The sequence below is a fragment of the Podarcis erhardii genome (genome assembly GCF_964252035.2).
Source record: "Podarcis erhardii genome assembly, chromosome: 2".
Classification (NCBI taxonomy): Eukaryota; Metazoa; Chordata; class Lepidosauria; order Squamata; family Lacertidae; genus Podarcis; species Podarcis erhardii.
In genome coordinates, this window is record NC_138498.1 from 114,871,677 (window position 1) to 114,890,141 (window position 18,465).

Consider the following 18,465-nt stretch of genomic DNA (forward strand, 5'->3'; position numbering starts at 1 on the left):
GTTGTCACGGCAGACGTGAATTCCTGAGCTGCCACCCCCAGAGCCAGTTGCCTCAACATAGAGGTTGAAGCCCCCCAGATGCAGCAGTCTGGGAGCCCCCAACTCTGCCACTGAGACTGGCTCTGCCACTCTGCGAGGGAGACTGCTGGGAAGCCAGGCGGGCGGGAAACCAGCAGAATCCCAAATCTGTCCCAATTACTCAGTGCCAGATCAAACACTCTAGATCCCCATTCAGCTGGAGAGAGAAAGAGAATCTCTATACAGTGGTACCTCAGGTTACATACGCTTCAGGTTAAAGACTCCGCTAACCCAGAAATAGGGACGCGGGTGGCGCTGTGGGTTAAACCACAGAGCCTAGGACTTGCAAATCAGAAGGTTGGCGGTTCCAATCCCCGTGACGGGGTGAGCTCCTGTTGCTCGGTCCCTGCTCCCGCCAACCTAGCAGTTCGAAACCACATCAAAGTGCAAGTAGATAAATAGGTACCACTCTGGTGGGAAGGTGAACGGCGTTTCCGTGTGCTGCTCTGGTTCGCCAGAAGTGGCTTAGACATGCTAGCCACATGACCCGGAAGCTGTACGCCGGCTCCCTCGGCCAATAAAGCAAGATGAGCACCGCAACCCCAGAGTCGGTCACGACTGGACCTAATGGTCAGGGATCCCTTCACCTTTACCTTAACCCAGAAATATTACCTCAGGTTAAGAGAACAGAACAAATATTACCTCAGGATGAGAACAGAAATCGTGCCCCAGTGGGACGCGGGTGGCAGCAGGAGGCCCCATTAACTAAAGTGGTGCTTCAGGTTAAGAACAGTTTCAGGTTAAATATGGACCTCCAGAATGAATTAAGTACTTAACCCGAGGTACCACTGTAGACCACAGTAGCCCCCCCTGGCTGGCTCTCAAGTCTGCCCTGACACTGCACCAACTCCACCATGTTTACCCATAAGGCCTCAGGAATTGACTAGACCAGCCTGCTCATCCACAGTCAAGTCATGGAGGAGAGGAACTTTATTCACAGCCAACCTGGCAAGAACTGCAGCAGATAGGAGATCAGTTCCTCCGGCTGGAAGGGCTGGCACACAGCACCTTCCCCACCTTCCCTCTGTGTGTGCCATTTATCCTTTTTCCCCTGTCTCCCACACCATACTTCCCTTTGAACAGGGCAGGAGATCCGTGGAGTTGGAGGTGTACAGTCCAGAGCGGAAGAAAGGGCTGAAATGTCACAGGGGACAGAGCACAGCATCCTGCTCAATGAAACCTCCTGGTGCAGAGGCAGTCTACCTCTGAATAAGCTGAAGATGTGGAGGTGAACAACAGGAAAGGGATTTTGGTCTCAATCCCTACGTCTCACCAACTTTAAAAGGGCGTGTAAGCCAGTGGCCAAAACCACATGTGTGAAGGTCTTTCTCTAGTGAATCACCAAAACCTGTGAACTTATCCTTTTTATCTCTAGGAAATAGAGGGCACTCCTATATCTATACAAGAGTAAGTTCAAAGGCACTTATCCCAGGGAACCGGGCACAGGGCTGTAGGCTCAATTTCCTCTTTGCACCACAGAGCTCAGAAGAGATTAGAAAGATGTGCTGCCTTCCCTTCTTCCAATTTCAGAATTGCCTTTCAGGTGACTATGATAAAAATGTGGAATTAAAATGCCTCTCCCTGTTTTTATGCCACATCTGTTGACACTGGTTGCAATGCTTCTGTTGAAACTGGGGTGGGGAACTATTGCAATCAGCATTCATCGAGTTTCTCTCCTTCCATTTGCCCACAACTGTCCCTGTGTTAAAAAGTAGGCTGTCAATAGGATACCTGCTCTTTCACTGACCTGGCAGATACGGCTGAGACTCACTTCTGTCCTGGTGGTGGGATTCCCACAAATAAAGGGATGGGCAGACTTCGGACATGGGGGATTTGCTTTCATTTCTAATCTGAATGCTGAGATCCAGAAATGGACCCAGGTGCGAAATACGAGCTTATGCAGGGAAGCCCCTGAAATCTGCCCCTCACTCAAACTGGATTGACTCCTCCTGCAGACATCCAGGGTCGACACAGGAAGGTCTGAAGAGGAGCTACAACATAGAGAGGAGCTTTGCAGGGAGGGCTTTCAAGCACATCTCTGAAGGGACCTTTGTTAAGATTTCACATTCTGAGTGTGGAGTGTGTTGGACTTGGGATGACAAGGCCCAGGTACGAATCCCTTTTGACCATAAACTTTAATGTGTCTCCTTTTTCTAAGTCTCTCAGCTCAGCCTCTTCTACCTCACAGGGTTTCTTGGAAGATAAAACAGATGTTATAAACAAAAACTGCTCCTTTCCCCCTTTGGGGTACCCAAGAGCCCATATAGAGTCCTTAAGTAGGCTCTCTATCAGTAGGAGAAAATAAAATAGGCCAACCAGAAAATATTGAGAAGCAAAGCAGCTAGTAAGCATGATCTTTATTAAACTGTTGCAACAGGGGCCCCACTCACCACACGCAGGAGGGAGGAGAACCCTGAGCAATGGTGCGCAAGCCCTTATATAGACCAGGGGTCTAACCGGCTCATGGCGACCTCTGCCACCCCCCGCTGCCCACTCTTAACGGCACGTCACAGGGCCCGAATTCTGGGTCGATGGCACCTGTGCACCGGAAATAGTGTGTGCGCATGCGTGCTCCAACCCAGAAGAGCGTGTGTGTGCGCATACTCCAGCCTATCCTGACGGATGGAGCATGGACCGGCCCATCATCCGATAAGCTTGCCGACCCCTGATATAGACTTTTGAAATTGTCCACCCTGCAGCTCAAGACCACCCCCCCAAAAAAACATCATACATACATCACAGAAAGGGGCAGTCCCCAGAGGAAATACATGGGGGGGCGGCGGTCTACTACAGAAATCCTGTCTGCCAGGAAACCTGATAATGGTCACCGGTTGCTCTGTTCTCTCCTCAAAAAGTCTTGACAGAAGCTCTTCATTGTCAGAGGGGATTTTGTTACATCGAGGCCAGAAACCTATGTGGGGGTTACAATTCTGGGATCAGCATGCAAAGGCTATAGAGCGTAGTCAGGAAGACCCCCGAAAATACCCCCCAAGCAACCATCCCTACATGTCCAAAGCCGGAGATCTTGAGAGCTTTATGCAACCTTTCTGGAGGCCGGTGAGAAGGTGGACTTAGAAACTCTTTCCCCCACTGCCAAAGGCCCCCCCCGCCCGCCCAACCATTGCCTTCTGGGCTCTGGAGACTCCTGTGAGATCTCACACAATCCCTTCCAACAGTCCCGTCCGTCCCCCCCCCCCCCCGTCTCTTGCCCTCTTTCTTTTTATTAATTTGTGTTTTGAGGAATGGCTCCAGGCTGAGATCACGCAAGTAAGTTGGGAGTGAGTTTTGGGCCAACTACTCAACTAGCAAACAGGTCTCTTTGGATATGGAGATTTTGCTGAATTGCCACCTAAGCTTCCCTGAGTAGTAGCCAAAAAAAAAAAAAAAAAAGGGATTTTGGAACTTCCATCTCCCTGGCCAGTGGAGGCTTGGGGGAAGGAAAGGGAATCTGAGAGCAGGATTGAGGCTGAGGAAGGTTTAAATGATACCAGTGCATAATTTTATTCATAAAAGATGGTATTGTCTCTAGAAATCTTAAGTTGGAGAATGAAGAGAGAACTATATTGAAATAGGAACGTGGTGGTGGTGGGGTTTGCTGTTGTTTCTTAAATCATTTTCTTGCTTCTTTCCTCCTTTGCACCTCCTGCACAGACACAAATAGCCGATTCCCAAGGGAGAGAGAACAGGCAAGTTTGGGGACTGACAGGGGAGCCAATCAATCAGTGTCATTTACAAAGCTGGTCTGAGAAGGGAGAGTTGCATCATGATTGACACAAGGGATGGCCAATCACAGTTCTGGAAATATGGTTTCTCCTTAAGTGCCTGTCAGCTCAGTCCTGAAGAGGAGACTGAATGTGCCATGATGGAAATGAATATACGCTTGCCTGTCTCCACCCTCAGTCAAGAGAGGCTCAGGTTCCCTTTCTCACGCACATAAAAGAAGGGCTGGAGGGTCTCTCCTGAGAAGGAGGCTGCTGAGAATGAGTGGAGAAGGGCTGCTGTATCTGCATTGTAAAAGGACACCCGTCCCCCTTCACAGTTCAGGGCCACTCGGATCCTCTTGGGCTCCCCACCCAGAATCGAAACAGGGGGCCCACTGCGGGTGGAGACCCTGTATTGATCACCCCACTTCCCTATGCGCCAGATCCCTTCCTTAGGACCAGCGATGAACTCGCCTTTCCTCTTCACAGACTCTCTGGCCACCCCCACGGCCCATTCCCCCTCGCTCCCCACAGAAACCTCCCAGAAATGTCTGCCTGCTGTGAAATCCTCACATCCCATCACATAGGGGCATATGTCAAATCTCTCAGGGTCGTTTGGCAGGTCTTGACGCACTTCTCCGCATCTCACACTCTTTTGATCCTCAGACAGGATGAGCCAGGGATTTGCTGTGTCTGGATCCAAAGTTACGTTTTCTGTGGGGGCAGAGGAGGAAAGAGAAGAGAAACAATGTCAACGGGGAAGCTGACTCTTTTTTAGGCACATGACAGAAACAGCATCCCCTCTGAAATTAACAGGGACTCCATGGCTCTGCATTCGAGAGAGGAATGTTCATCACCTTAATGATGATTCTGGAAACATTTGCAGTTATTTCAAGAATTTGAAGTACTTAGCGCACATTATCTACATAGAACCCATGCAACAACCCTGTGAATTAGTATGCCCATTTTTCAGATGGGAAAACTGAGGCTGAGACACAGTGGCTAAGGCCACCCCACCCCCCACAGTTCATGGCAGAAGGGAGTCCAAGCAGGGACTCTCATTCATTTCTTTGTATTTTACATCACATCACTTGGCAGACCATGCTGGACAGGTCAGGTGAAACTGGTAGCAGGTGCTCTCAGCCTCCTTGTAACCACCACTCACGTTTCAGTTATATATTTAACATTATATTATACCCCATCCTTCCAGGTAGTTTATAAAAAGCAAGAAAGTGGTTAGGCTTCCCCAACCCCTGTGTGAAATGTCCTACTTGGGATTCTTGAAAGTGTATCGTAGAATTGTAGAGTTGGAGGGGACCCCAAAGCTCATCTAGTCCAACCCCCGGCAATGCATCCACCACAGCCCCCCCCCAACCTCTGCTTACAAAACTCCAAGGAAGGAGAGCCCACCACCTTCTGAGGGACTCCCTTCCATGTTTTGCCGTGTGGGCCTTTGGTGTGTTTCCCCCAGGCAAACTAGGAGCAGTCAGCCAAGAAAAACTTGATTATTGCTTGTGTTTTGGTTAGAGCGATGCAGAAAATGGATAATTCTTTCTTTTGAATTGACAGCTATTACATTGTTGATATGGATGGCTTTTTTTCTTCTGGGAATTGGTATTAATGCATTTTTTGTTGGAATACCAAGGGCAATATATAAATTCTTTTTTAAATTTTTTTTTATTAAAGCCAAACCCAGTAACACTTAGGAAGTGCCATTCCCACCCGTCACCTTCAATGGCTCCCTAGTCTTGATTGGCTATATGACTTGTCTTTTTCTTCCTCACATTTATGGAAAAGGTGGGCAGTGGAAGCACATTGAGAAGGCCATTTAAAAATTAGTCAGGCTGGTGGACATTAGGAAGAAGATCTGCTCTGCAGTCAATCTCTCTCTCTCTCTCTCTCTCTCACACCCTCACCCACACCCACACCCACACCCCCCGTTATGGAATGTTAGTCAAGCAATTTCTTTTTAAAGACACACATTTGTACACGGGCCTTTGGAGATTAAGTGTGATGTGGGATGTTGCCAGTGCTGCTATTAGTCTTTTTTTTTAGTTTTTTGTTAAATGTAATAATGTGTTTTTCTAGCTTATTATTGTATTGATTAGCCATTATGTATTTTACTCACTGCTGTTGTCAAAAAGAATCCCAGAATGTAATTATAAAGACAAGTACGAGTTTCCTATATGTTGCCATCTGCTGCACCTTTTCCAGCTCTTATGATTCCCTTTTTGTGGTGTCCAGGATCAGGCCAGACTGCACTTTTGTCTTCCCACTGAGCCTTTTCCTCTGAGCTGTGGTGTAATTCTGCCCTGCTCTTTTAATTTTATTCAGGTTTCTCTAGTTTAAGCAGAGAAGTCTTGTCTTCTGTCCAATACAAAAGCTGAGGGAAGACCCCCCCCCATCTTGCAGGGAAGCTGGACCACTGGAGTCCACACTCAGGCAGCCCCCAGCTCCCTCCACTGACACCAGAACCCATTCACCCTCTAGCCCCCAAAGGTTGTTGCAGCCATTTTCTGAGCTATTTGTGCTCATGCATTTCCAAATCTTACACCTTACTCTTACGTAAAAGGGGTGGGGATCTTGTATGGCTCAAAGGGATATTTCCCCCTCATGTGCCAGGAGCATTTTGCTTCACTCCACCCCTGTGTCTTATTGAGATTGGGCACAGAAAAGCCAGCCATCCTGGGCTGGGGGCTTCCTAAGAGTCTGCAGGATCAGGCCAAGAGCCCCTCTAGCCCAGCATGCTGCTCTCATGGAACAGATGCCTCTGGGAAATAAGGGAAATGAAGGAATGGACAGCATGAGTTTGACCAAACAGAGGGAGGCAGTGGAAGACAGGAGTGCCTGGAGTGCTCTGGTCCATGGGGTCACGAAAAGTCAGACATGACTAAACGACTAAACAACAACAAGGCATAGATGGAAGAGCTGCAGTGGCCTGGTCTTTTGAGAAGCAGATCCCCTCTCTCTGGAATTTGTGCCCGGGGAAGTGACTGGGGAAACCCAGCCAGATGGTCGGGGTATAATTAATAAATTATTATGATGATTAAAAGTACCTTTTCGCAGCTGAAGTCCATATTCCACAGTGTCTGGGAAAGAAAAGGGGACAGAGATTTAGCATCACACCATCATTCAGAACACAAACCTGGAAAGAACAATATGAGCTCATGAGATTGTAGCCAGGTGTTGTGGACTACAAGTCCCATCATCCCTAACCACTGGCCATGCCAGCTGGAGATTATGGGAATTGCAGTTAAACCTACCTGAAACTGAAGCTCTCCATACTGGCTATCCCTGGATAACCAGGGCAGGGGTGATGTCAAGGTTCAGACCTGCCCAAATCTTTTTTTTTTTTTAAATAGGTATTTATTAAGGTTTTTTTCATAAAAGAAATGCACAAACAATAAACCACATTAGTTATATCATAACAAAATCTCATAACTTCTTTGGACTTCCTCACGTCTTCTGCTCCCACTTACATCGTTAAAAAGTTTTTCAGGCAATTTATCATCTTGTTTACAATCTTATTTCCGCTCATTTAAATATAATCTAACAATTCTCCAAAAGGTTTATGTTTTCCTTAATCTCACTTATCATCAGATTCCAATCTAATTTAGTGGTGGCCGATTATTTTATGATCAAGCATCCTTCTTAGCATTCAACCAAATTACAATATTTTTGTAAATAAATCTTAAATTTCTTCCAATCTTCTTCAATCCTTTCTTCTCCCAGGTCTCGGATTCTGCCAGTCATCTCCGCCAATTGCATATAGTCCATCAGCTGCATCTGCCACTCTTCCAGTGTGGGTAGATCTTGAGTTTTCCAGTTCTTGGCGATGAGTATCCTTGCTGCCGTTGTTGCATACATAAAAAATGTTCGGTCCTTCTTTAACACCTTCTGGCTGACAATACCCAGGAGGAAGGCCTCTGGTTTCTTAGTGAAGGTATACTTAAATACCTTTTTCAACTCATTATATATCATTTCCCAGAAGGCCTTCACTTTAGCAGACCTGCCCAAATCTTGGGTGGAGGAGCAGGACCCCCAGAAGATCTCCCCATCAACAACAAGGTCCAGACATCCCTGTTCCAGACAGGAGGCCTCAACCCCAGACCCCTCTGCTCCTGGCTGGCTCCTGGACAGCCCTCCTCTCTCCTGTCCCCCCCTTACATTAATTTCAGGGCCAAGGGAAGAGAGGAGATGCCTGAAAAGCTGTAGGTGAGGCTACCTGGGAAATGGGTGAGATGAATGAAAGCACCTAAGGCCTGGCTGAGAGATGTGAAGAGGTCAAGTAGAACTTTTTACAGACAACTCACAAATCAAGGGAGGGTTACATTCCTGGGGATTGTGCATAAAGGCAAATCGTGCAAAGTCAGAACGACCCCCCCAGAATCACCCCTGCCATCAGAGATCTCAAGATCTCGCAGGAGCCTTTCAGAGTCCAGTAAGGTCTTAAAAGCAATTTGCGTGGTTACCAAACCCTTCGTGTCAAGAGCTTTCTTTTTTTTTTTAAATAAATATTTATTGAGATTTTTAAATACAAATGCAAAATTAGTAAACAATATAACATGTTTCATAACATAATTTCATAACTTCTTTGGACTCCCTCACGTCTCCCACTCCCACTTACATCATTATAAATTTTTGCCAGCAATTTATCAACTTGTTTGCATTCTTATGTCCCGCTCATTTAAATATAATTTAATAATTCTCCAAAAAGTTTATATTTTCCTCAGTCTCACTTACCATCCTAATTCCAACTATTTTAATGGTGCTCAATTGTTTGTGATCTAGCATCCTTATTAACATTCAACCAAATTACAATATTTTTGTAGATAAATCTTGAATTTCTTCCAGTCTTCTTCAACCCTCTCCTCTCCCAGGTCTCGGATTCAGAGCTTTCAAGCCCTTTACCTTGCTGACTGGAATCTGGGAGGCTCCCCCAAGATCTCGCAAGAGCTTCCAGAGCCCAGCAAGAAGCCCAGTTTATCCTCCTCTTTCAATTGCATAAGAAAAATCAGTTGTGAGTCATCTACATAGGAAAGTGTGACTTTTAGATATTGAAAAGGAATAAACATTCCATTTTCCTGGCACTGCTAATGACGCGGAGCCTTTCATGAGCAATTTTAAATGCCCAGTATAAAACCCTCGCAGCCCTACTTTCTTACCTTTGAACTGCTTCATGACTCCCTCCAGAAAGGGATTAATATCGCGGAAGTCCCAGATCCTCCACTTCAGGGCAGGAGGAAAAGCCACAGGAGGATCCTCTAAGTTCTCCTTCTCCTGAGACCTGGGAGGAGAAGAACAAAGTCAAGCCAACATCCTTCCAATGCAAGGAGCTTTCAGACAAGGCAGGGGTCTCATCCTGATGATAAAGGCATGATGAATATATCATGAAGGAGCATTTAGCTGACATGTGGATCTAGAAAGCATCTAAGAAGTTGAAGGAAAATCGAAATACACCTGCTTCCAAAATATACTGAAGGAAATATATGAATATGACATTGAAGGTAAAGAAGCTGATATATGCAAATTATTATTTTTTAAAGAAAAGTGAACAATACTGGGTCCTTATGGAGAAATTTTAGCACTATACCAGTTTTAGTGAAGCATTACACATGATTGTGAGCAGTACATGTGAAAAGGATCTCGGAGTCTTGGTTGACATGAGCCAAACTTGACATGAGCCAACAGTGTGACGCGGCAGCTAAAAATGCCAATACAATTCTGGGCTGCATCAATAGGAGTATAGCATCTAGATCAAGGGAAGTAATAGTGCCACTGTATTCTGCTCTGGTCAGACCTCACCTGGAGTACTGTGTCCAGTTCTGGGCACCACAGTTCAAGAAGGACACTGACAAACTGGAACGTGTCCAGAGGAGGGCAACCAAAATGGTCAAAGGCCTGGAAACGATGCCTTATGAGGAACGGCTAAGGGAGCTGGGCATGTTTAGCCTGGAGAAGAGGAGGTTAAGGGGTGATATGATAGCCATGTTCAAATATATAAAAGGATGTCACATAGAGGAGGGAGAAAGGTTGTTTTCTACTGCTCCAGAGAAGCGGACACGGAGCAATGGTTCCAAACTACAAGAAAAAAGATTCCACCTAAACATTAGGAAGAACTTCCTGACAGTAAGAGCTGTTCGACAGTGGAATTTGCTGCCAAGGAGTGTGGTGGAGTCTCCTTCTTTGGAGGTCTTTAAGCAGAGGCTTGACAACCATATGTCAGGAGTGCTCTGATGGTGTTTCCTGCTTGGCAGGGGGTTGGACTCGATGGCCCTTGTGGTCTCTTCCAACTCTATGATTCTATGATTCTATGATTAATGAGCAAAATAAAATGGATTTGGTATTTGCATTTCTGAAATATAAAGAAGTTTAGAATGCTTTAGAATGGCTTTGGCAATTCACATTATAAATGTATTTTAGCACAGTGGTTATATTTTTAAAATGGAGAAAACATTAGAATATTAAAAAAAGATTAAAGCAATATTTTCTAAACATGGAAGATTCTCAAAATTCAAGAGTATCTAAAATTGTCTGGAGGACAAGTCTCTCAAAGGCTACTCTTCACCATGGCTGGGCCAAAGGCAGTGGTGCCTCTGAACTCCAGTTGCTGAAACCACAGGAGGGGAGTGTCCTCTGGGGCTCGGATCCTGATCGCGGGTTTCCCACAGGCTTCTGGTTAAGCACTGTGAAAACAGGATGTTGGACTAGATGGGCCACTGGCCGGATCCAGGAGGGCCCTTTCTCACCTTCTTATGGCTGAGGAAGAACCTACAGAAGCCAGAAATACACTGAATATTTAAGCGTAAGTTATAGTGAAGATATTTACAAGCCCCTTTGGCGTGCCCCCCCTTTTTGTATCAATTGGAGAGTAAATGATTCCACCACAGAGAAGGGCCTTCAGAAATATGCAATGGGAACAGCTTTCTGTCTGTAATTTTACAGTAGATGGGACCAATAGCTATCACAAAAATGTGTCCCTATTTTTGTCTGTGATTTTGTGAAATTGATGATTGAGTGCTAAGCTATCTCTAGAAGGAGAAACTGGAGAGTGAGTTTCTCACTCCTTAAACAGGAACTTTCCTAGCATAATAATAAAGCAGGGGTTTTCCATCACTTACCTCTGCAAGAAGCTTCCAATATCCTGGAAGGAAAGAAAGAAAGATGTCAGGGGAGCCATTTCTGCAGTCAGTTATAAATACTAAGCAGCTGAGTGGCAACTGCTGGGAATCACAGGTTTGGAGAGCACTATTGTTTTTTAGGCTCCTCAGAGACCTCTGGTTGGCCAATGAGAGAACACAATGCCAGAATGAAGGGGCCTGTGGTTTGATCTAGCAGGGCCCCTTTTGCGAACCCGGGACTGATGCCTTTCATTTTTCATGTAGTGTTTTCTTTCCGGTAGCATTTTAATGTGACTAAGCAGCACACTCCACCCTCTCGCATCAGGATGAGGCCTGACCTGCAGGAGTTCACTGGCTGGTTCCTGAAGCTTCTCCTCCATCTCCCGGATGAGGCTGTCAAGAGAGGAGACTTCCCTGGAGAGTCTGGCCAGCTGCTCTTCCCTTTGGGCTGCAATCTCCTTCTCCACTTGTGCCATCTGGGCCAGAATACGTTTCTCCTGTTCTTCCAGAAACTGGTGCAGTCGCCTGAACTCAGCCACCATCTTTTCCCTCTCTGCACCTGTTTGTTTCTGCAGCAAAGAGGTTGAAAGAAGAGAAGAGTGGGCCAAAATCAGGCATCTAGTCTGCTCTTGAGGATGAAGAGTCAAGTTATCCGAATTCCCTTAGAAGGCCACTTCTGACATATTCAGCAGAGAAAGAGCTTCATAAAAACTTCCAAGCCCACCCACTCCTTTAAATAGTCTTTCTTGCTTTGTGGGAGATAAGGCTGTTCAGAAATATACCACTTTCTGTATTCTATATTCATCCCCCCACCCCCTCCCCCGATATTGATTCTAGACTATAACAATTTTCATTTTAAAGTAGTAACAATGGTGCTTACAAGCAGGTCTTGGCTTTCCTTTTCTGTGTTTGCTTTAAATACTAGAATTTTCTCTCTCTCCTTCCTCACATTGTCTAGGCAGCTGCTGATCTGATCCTGAAAAAAAAACAAAATCCAAGTTGGGCTGCGTTACACATTAACAGGGAAGCTGAATCCTATGTTTGCTCCCTGCCCCACATCCCTGGGTCTTTTGCAGAGGTTCCCCCTTTTCATCCCAGACTAGGCAGAAATGGGGCTGCCCTATATCAGAGCTGAGAAACATGGGGGCCACTAGGAGCGCATCAGAAGATGGCTGACAATAACATCTCTCCGACCCACACGAGGTAATTTGGAGGCTGTGGTGGGAGTAAATAGCCTCCCTACACCCCCCCCGGATTGCGGGGGGGGGGGAGACTGCCCTTGCATGCTGTGCCCTATACCATCCCCGAATTTGAGGGGATGGGGACACTAGGCACAATGCCCTCCTGTGGGATTTCGGCGCTCCTGGACGCCGTCTCTGGTCCGCGCCACTAGCTGCAAGAAACAATATGGATGAAGCGAATGCACATATTTCAAGGAAGAAGGGGGAGTAAAAAAACTGCTAACAGAAGAGATCTCTGATAAAACAAGACGAGTCGGAGGAACAAGTATAAATCATGAGAAGATACGCCAAGACTCGGTATGGCAAAGGGACTGATGAGGGAGGGGGAAAAAAACCTTTCATTCTTTCTTTCTTTCTTTCATGTGATTAAACAAGAATCCTCCCCCTCACAAGTCAGAAATGTCGTGTTAAGGACTTAAGCTGTGGATTTAAGACTGTGTGGAGATAAACTTTCGAACCAAAGCATGTTTTAAGAAGAGTGTGGAATGTATAAGGGCTTTGGAATGACGCAGTTAAAAATGCCGTCGCCATATTGGGAAGTTCTGTCGGCGGACTTAAGTCTGAGAGGAGAAACAGAGAAATAGAGCTGTTTTTATATTGTGGGTGAAACTCCTCAGTGGGACTTAAGAAGGACAGTTCTGTAGTTAATGGTGGAAAGAGCGATGTTATCTATGAAGGCGATGATATATGGAAACCATCTCGATTTGAGGATTGGAAGAACGGAAAAATTCACACAGGATTATTATATTGGTGTTTATCGGCTTAAGGAGACTATCAGAAGAGATCATAAAGAAAAAAGAGAAAATATATGAACAAAATGTGATGTGGAAACAGCAAGATAAGACTGGATAGAATTATGAACTTTGTTTGGACTGATTTGGACATTAACGAAGTAGCAAGAAGATGATCAGAATCCCAGTTCGGATCTTGAAATATGGGTCCCCTCAACAAAATTTAAAATTCGGCTCTGTAATTCGGAATTTATGTGATGTGATTTGATTTGATTGGCCGGTTAATAAAAATTATTATTTTTTAAAAAAAGAGAAACATGGGGGTTTTGCTATTTGTTCCCCACACTGAACACACCTTCAACATCTCCCCACTCCTTTTTATTAAATTAACCCTAGATTTTTAATTTTTCCTCCCAGGGGAGTTACTGCAGCCTGCAGTCAGGGGGTCACTGGTGCACTTTAATTCCTTAAAAAGAAAAAGAAATGTTTATTGTATAAAGTTGCAGAAGTTTAATTTTATCAGGCTGCTCAAGATTCCTTTTGGGCTGCAGGTGGAGAGAATACATTATGATACGGAAGGGGGGGCATGTCTTCTTTACCTTCTTCTTCGCTACAATATATCCATTTATTCCCAATTGTCAATGTCAAAAGGGACTAAAATCTATAAAATTCATAGAAACTCAACGTGCCAATTTGCTCAATTTCTCTAGGACTCCATGACACCTCCCCTGTCCTCCATAATCCCTCAAGCAAGGTGTCAAGACCCTAATCCTGTCAAATCACTCTGCCAAATCTTTTCTCCGGCCAATGCCAGTACATGGACCATTGTCTTCTCATCACCAGTACTCAGGAAGTGTTTATCTGCACATATCTCCAACTCTGCATATTCCCCCTCCCTCCTCCATATGTTAATCCATGTAACCCAACCTCTTCTTAATGTATTCATGATGTAACTGGGATGTATTTTGCACTGTATTCTGGGACATGGAGGGAAGTTTCAAAAGTTCATGTCACCCCTTTCTTGTGGTTCAGTCTCGCCTTGAACCTGTTGCGCAATAAACTTGGATCTTCTGCTGCTTGCTCCTGTCTCCGGCTGAGCTCATTTTCCTCTGCAGGGACCCACGGACTTAGTCCGACGAGCTGGGTGGCAGAGCAGCCTCGCACCCAGATTTTGTCGTAACAATTACAATTATTATTATTATTATTATTATTATTATTATTACAAGCCCCTCTTGTCTGCAGCTCTTCCACCCCCAAGAAAGACCCGCTACCTTTTCCTACCTTGTACTCCTGGGATGCCTCCTCCAGAGGAACCACCTCGTGGCTTTTGTGCTCCTTGGATACATGACACACCACACAGATGGGGCTTTGGTCCTCCTGGCAGAAGAGCTTCAGGGGCTCCTGGTGCTTCTCACAGATCTTCCCCTTTCCTTCTGCCTCCTTTTTCCCGCCCAGATGGCTGAATTTCTTAATTATTTCCACAACATTTGCCAGCTGCTGGTTTTTCCTGATGCTGCTTTGCTCCACTGTTTCCCTGCACTGAGGGCAGGAAGCCTCTCCCTCGGATTCCCCCCAGCACTGGATCAGGCAGGATCGGCAGAAGTTGTGCCCGCACTCCGGGATGATCACTGGATTCCTGAAATAATCCAGGCAGATGGAGCAAGTGGCTTCCTCGCAGAGATCCTGCACGGGACCCCCAGAAGCAGCCATGGCTGCTGCCTCGACAGGAAGAAAGAGTTGGTTTCGTTTTCTCTGTTTTCTGTCTGCAAATGGGCGTGTTTCCTTTCCAGGAAATTCAGCTGCGATCACTCAGGATCTCTGCTGCCTTGGAGATGGGTGGAGCCCCGAGCCGCTTTGATATGGTGGAAAGATATATATTTTATTTTAAATGTTTTATTTTAAATGGAATGCTCATTTTTGGTGGCAACTTGGCAAGGAACCATTTCCCTGCGAGAGCTGGTGGAGTTTATTGTTGTTGTTGTTTAACTATCAGCATGTCAGCCTCAGACTACTTTGCAAGCTGATGAATGAACTGCCCCGCCCCCCCCCCGCCTTGCTCCATTGACATCTTCTTTCTAGTTAGCAGCCCCCACATACAGAGGAGAAACAGCCCAGCCCTCCCTCCCGGTGCCAGTTTTTAGTGCGTCGTTTTGACAGAATCACCGGCGTCTGATAAGGTGCAATAACCTCTGGACTCAGCTAAATGGTATCCAGATATTTGCCAGTCACACCACGGGGCACCTATTGAAAGCAGGTGCTTTCAATTAACCCTTTGTCAGTGAATTTTAAGGTCTCAAATATAGAATGAATATTCATAAATGCACACATATCTAAATATATGAACCATGTATCTAAAATACTACGGGAAATCAATTCTGAAGCCATTTTGACTCCCCCAATGACCCCAAATATTCCTCTGAAGTAAGGGAGGAAAATGGGAAAAGCCTTACCATTGAGTATTGCTTGCAAATCCTGTCTTAAGGGCATATTTGTGTATGAATAGGGTGAGCCTGTGACCCGGATTCAGGAACTAAAGTATTAACCATCACAGAAGAATGGCCAGGCTGCCCTTTCTTGTTTCCAACTTCAAGTGTCAAAGGGGGTGGGGGGTGGGCTGATGTAATCTCAAACAAAATCCCTGTTTCCTCGAGGGTAAGGAATTGCTGAATTTGATTGTGTAAAGGGGAACACAGAAAAGGGAGATGTGAGGAAGTCAGGAAAGAGGGTTATAAAGATAATAAGCAAAAAATTAGATTTTCTTTGTTCTTTGTTTTTTCTTATTTTTTCTTATGTTTTTTATTGTACCTTTTTGTTCTGTTGGATTGTGCTGTTTTATATTGTCTTTTTCTACTGTTTTGTTGGATTGTGATTATATAAAATCTTAATAAATATCTTTATATAAAAAAAAACAAAATCCCTGTTTCCTCTTCATCCTCCCCTCTAAACTAATGAATCGTCCTGCAGCCTAGTGGAATTTTTAAGCTGCTCTTCAGGCCCAGCTTCTTCCATCCCCCCCCCCCATCCACTGATCCCATCTCCAATCTGTACATCCTCTCAGAAAAATTAACATTAACCATGGAACCTTTTATATTTATTTTTTATTTTTTGGTGTGTGGGAAGAGTTCTCACTCTTCTCACTTGTGATACTTTTTATCTTTATATACTGCTGAATTATTCTTGTTTGGTGGTTGACACATTCCTCATAAAATTATTTTAAAATCACACTTAAAAAAAATATTCAGTGTTGATGCTCTGAACATTTTTCTCTGACGTTTCATTTGATCCATGCTGAAGTGAGGGTCCCCTTCTTAATTTGGGTCTATGTTCAAGTGTAAAAATGAAGGCAAAACAATTGAGGCTATTGCAAATCCACCAAAATCTGTTTTCGGTTTCATAATCTGGATCCTTGTGGATTATGATTCCTGCTGTCTGTGTGTTGACATTTTGCAGAAGGGTCTGTAACTGAATAAAAGGCTGAGGGGACAGTTCTGAAAACTTTTTGGGGTGGATGTTCTGGGAGGAAACCAAAAAAATAGCATGAGCAGCAGTTTATCCCAATGTACGCACTAACCACAAGGCCAAATGGGCATCACAAAGTGGGAGAGGGATTGTGAAGGATATAAATAATAAATATTATTATTACGTATATCCTGTGCTATCTGGATGTTTGACCAGATGTTAGACCAGGGCTTCAACTGGATGTTTGACCAGATTGACCAGGGCTTCAACAGAAGTGCCAGTCATATCAGCCAGAAAATCCTCCAGAGCCAATTGGATCCATCAACATCTGAGGGTGGACTATTCTCATGGGTGTCTCTCAACTCTGCAGAGGGGAAAAGGTGCTGGAAAAGCCTAATTTCAACAGGAATTTAGCATCCTGCTCAATGAAACCTCCTGGTGCAGAGGCAGTCTACCTCTGAATAAGATGAAGCTGTGGAGGTGAACAACAGGAACGGGCTTTTGGTCTCAAACCTTTCGTCTTGCCAACTTGCCAAGGGTGTGTAAGCCAGTGGCCAAAGCCATATGATGTGCTGTGTGAAGAAGTCCTTTCTCTAGGCAATCACCAAAACCTGTGAGCTAATCCTTTTGGTCTGTATCCAGAAAATAAAGGGTACTCCTATATCTACTCAGAGTAAGGGGCATATCCATGGGAAGTGGGCACAGGGCTGAAGGCTTAATTTCCTCTTTGCTCCAGAGAGCTCAGAATAGATTAGAAAGATGTGCTGCTTTGGCTCCAACAAATGTTGGAAGTGTAAAAAAAAAAGAAGACACATTTTTTCATATGTGATGGAATTGTAAAATAATTAAAAATTATTGATAAATTATATACAATGAAATGAAAAGAATGTTTAAGATAACTTTTAGCAAAAGACCAGAAGTTTTCTTGTTAAGCATCTTAGGTCAAGATTTGCCAAAAGAGAAGCAGAAAGTTTGTATGTATGCCACAACTGCGGCTGGGATGTTGCTAGCCCAAAGATGGAAAAACAATAAAGTACAAACTAAAGAAGAATGGCAAGAAAAACTGATGGAATATTCTAAAATGGCAAAACTAACTGAAAGACTTCGAGACAAAGACAATAGAGAGTTTAAGAAAGATTGGGAACCAATTATATCATACCTAAAGAAATAACGTAAACAATGCAGTGGTACCTCAGGTTAAGAACTTAATTCATTCTGGAGGTCTTCTTAACCTGAAACTAATGGGGCCTCCTGCTGCTGCACGATTTCTGTTCTCATCCTGAAGCAAAGTTCTTAATCCGAGGTACTATTTCTGGGTTAGCGGAGTCTGTAACCTGAAGCGTATGTATCCTGAAGCGTATGTAACCCAAGGTACCACTGTATAAGAAAATGAAATTTGTGCTGCTTTGGTTTCTTCCAATTTGAGAATTGCCGTTTGGGGGACTATGATAAAAATGTTGAATTAAAACGCCTCTCCCTATTTGTACACCACATCCGTTCGGCACAGGTTGCAATGCTTATGTTGAAAGGGGGGTGGGTGAACTATTGCAATTGGCATTCTTTTCGTCGTCCCCCCCCCTTCCATTTGCCCACAACTGACTGTATGTTTAAAAAGTAGGCTGTCAATAGGATACCTGCTCTCTCACTGACCTGGCAGATACGGCTGAGACTCCCTTCTCTCCTGGTGGTGGGATTCCCACAAATAAAGGGATGGGCAGACTTCAGACTTGGGGAATTTGCTTCAATTTTTAATCGGAATGCTGAGATCCAGAAATGGACCCAGGTGCGAAATACGAGCTTATGCAGGGAAGCCCCTGAAATCTGCCCCTCACTCAAACTGGATTGACTCCTCCTGCAGACATTCAGGGTCGACACAGGAAGGTCTGAAGAGGAGCTACAACATATAGAGGAGCTTTGCAGGGAGGGCTTTCAAGCAAATCTCTGAAGGGACCCTTGTTAAGATTTCACATTCAGAGTGCAGAGTGTGTTGGACTTGGGGTGACAAGGCCCAGGTTCAAATCCCTTTTGACCATAAACGTTAACCTGTCTCCTTTTTCTAAGTCTCTCAGCTCAGCCTCTTCTACCTCACAGGGTTTCTCTGAGGATAAAACAGGATATCACCCTCCTAAAACCC

The 18,465-nt window shown here is 44.9% G+C and overlaps 1 protein-coding gene across 4 annotated transcripts in view; it reads right to left on the minus strand.

Annotated features, from left to right (window-relative positions):
• Nucleotides 1-18,465, minus strand: part of LOC309336814 (zinc finger protein RFP-like) — a 40,164-nt gene that overhangs the window by 11,776 nt on the left and 9,923 nt on the right. The window contains exons 1-7 of one of the 4 annotated variants that reach the window (XM_081853175.1): nt 14,154-14,712; nt 11,781-11,876; nt 11,239-11,469; nt 10,901-10,923; nt 8,945-9,066; nt 6,836-6,868; nt 3,565-4,493 (exon numbers count right to left, since the gene is read on the minus strand). The exons of 1 other annotated variant lie outside the window; for it this stretch is intronic. In XM_081853175.1, the coding sequence (XP_081709301.1) occupies nt 3,979-4,493; nt 6,836-6,868; nt 8,945-9,066; nt 10,901-10,923; nt 11,239-11,469; nt 11,781-11,876; nt 14,154-14,582 (1,449 nt within the window). In that variant the 5' untranslated portion in view covers nt 14,583-14,712 and the 3' untranslated portion in view covers nt 3,565-3,978. Of the gene's footprint in view, nt 1-3,559; nt 4,494-6,835; nt 6,869-8,944; nt 9,067-10,900; nt 10,924-11,238; nt 11,470-11,780; nt 11,877-14,153; nt 14,713-18,465 lie in introns of those variants that run through there. 2 more of the 4 variants (XM_081853172.1, XM_081853176.1) reach the window with 2 other exon arrangements.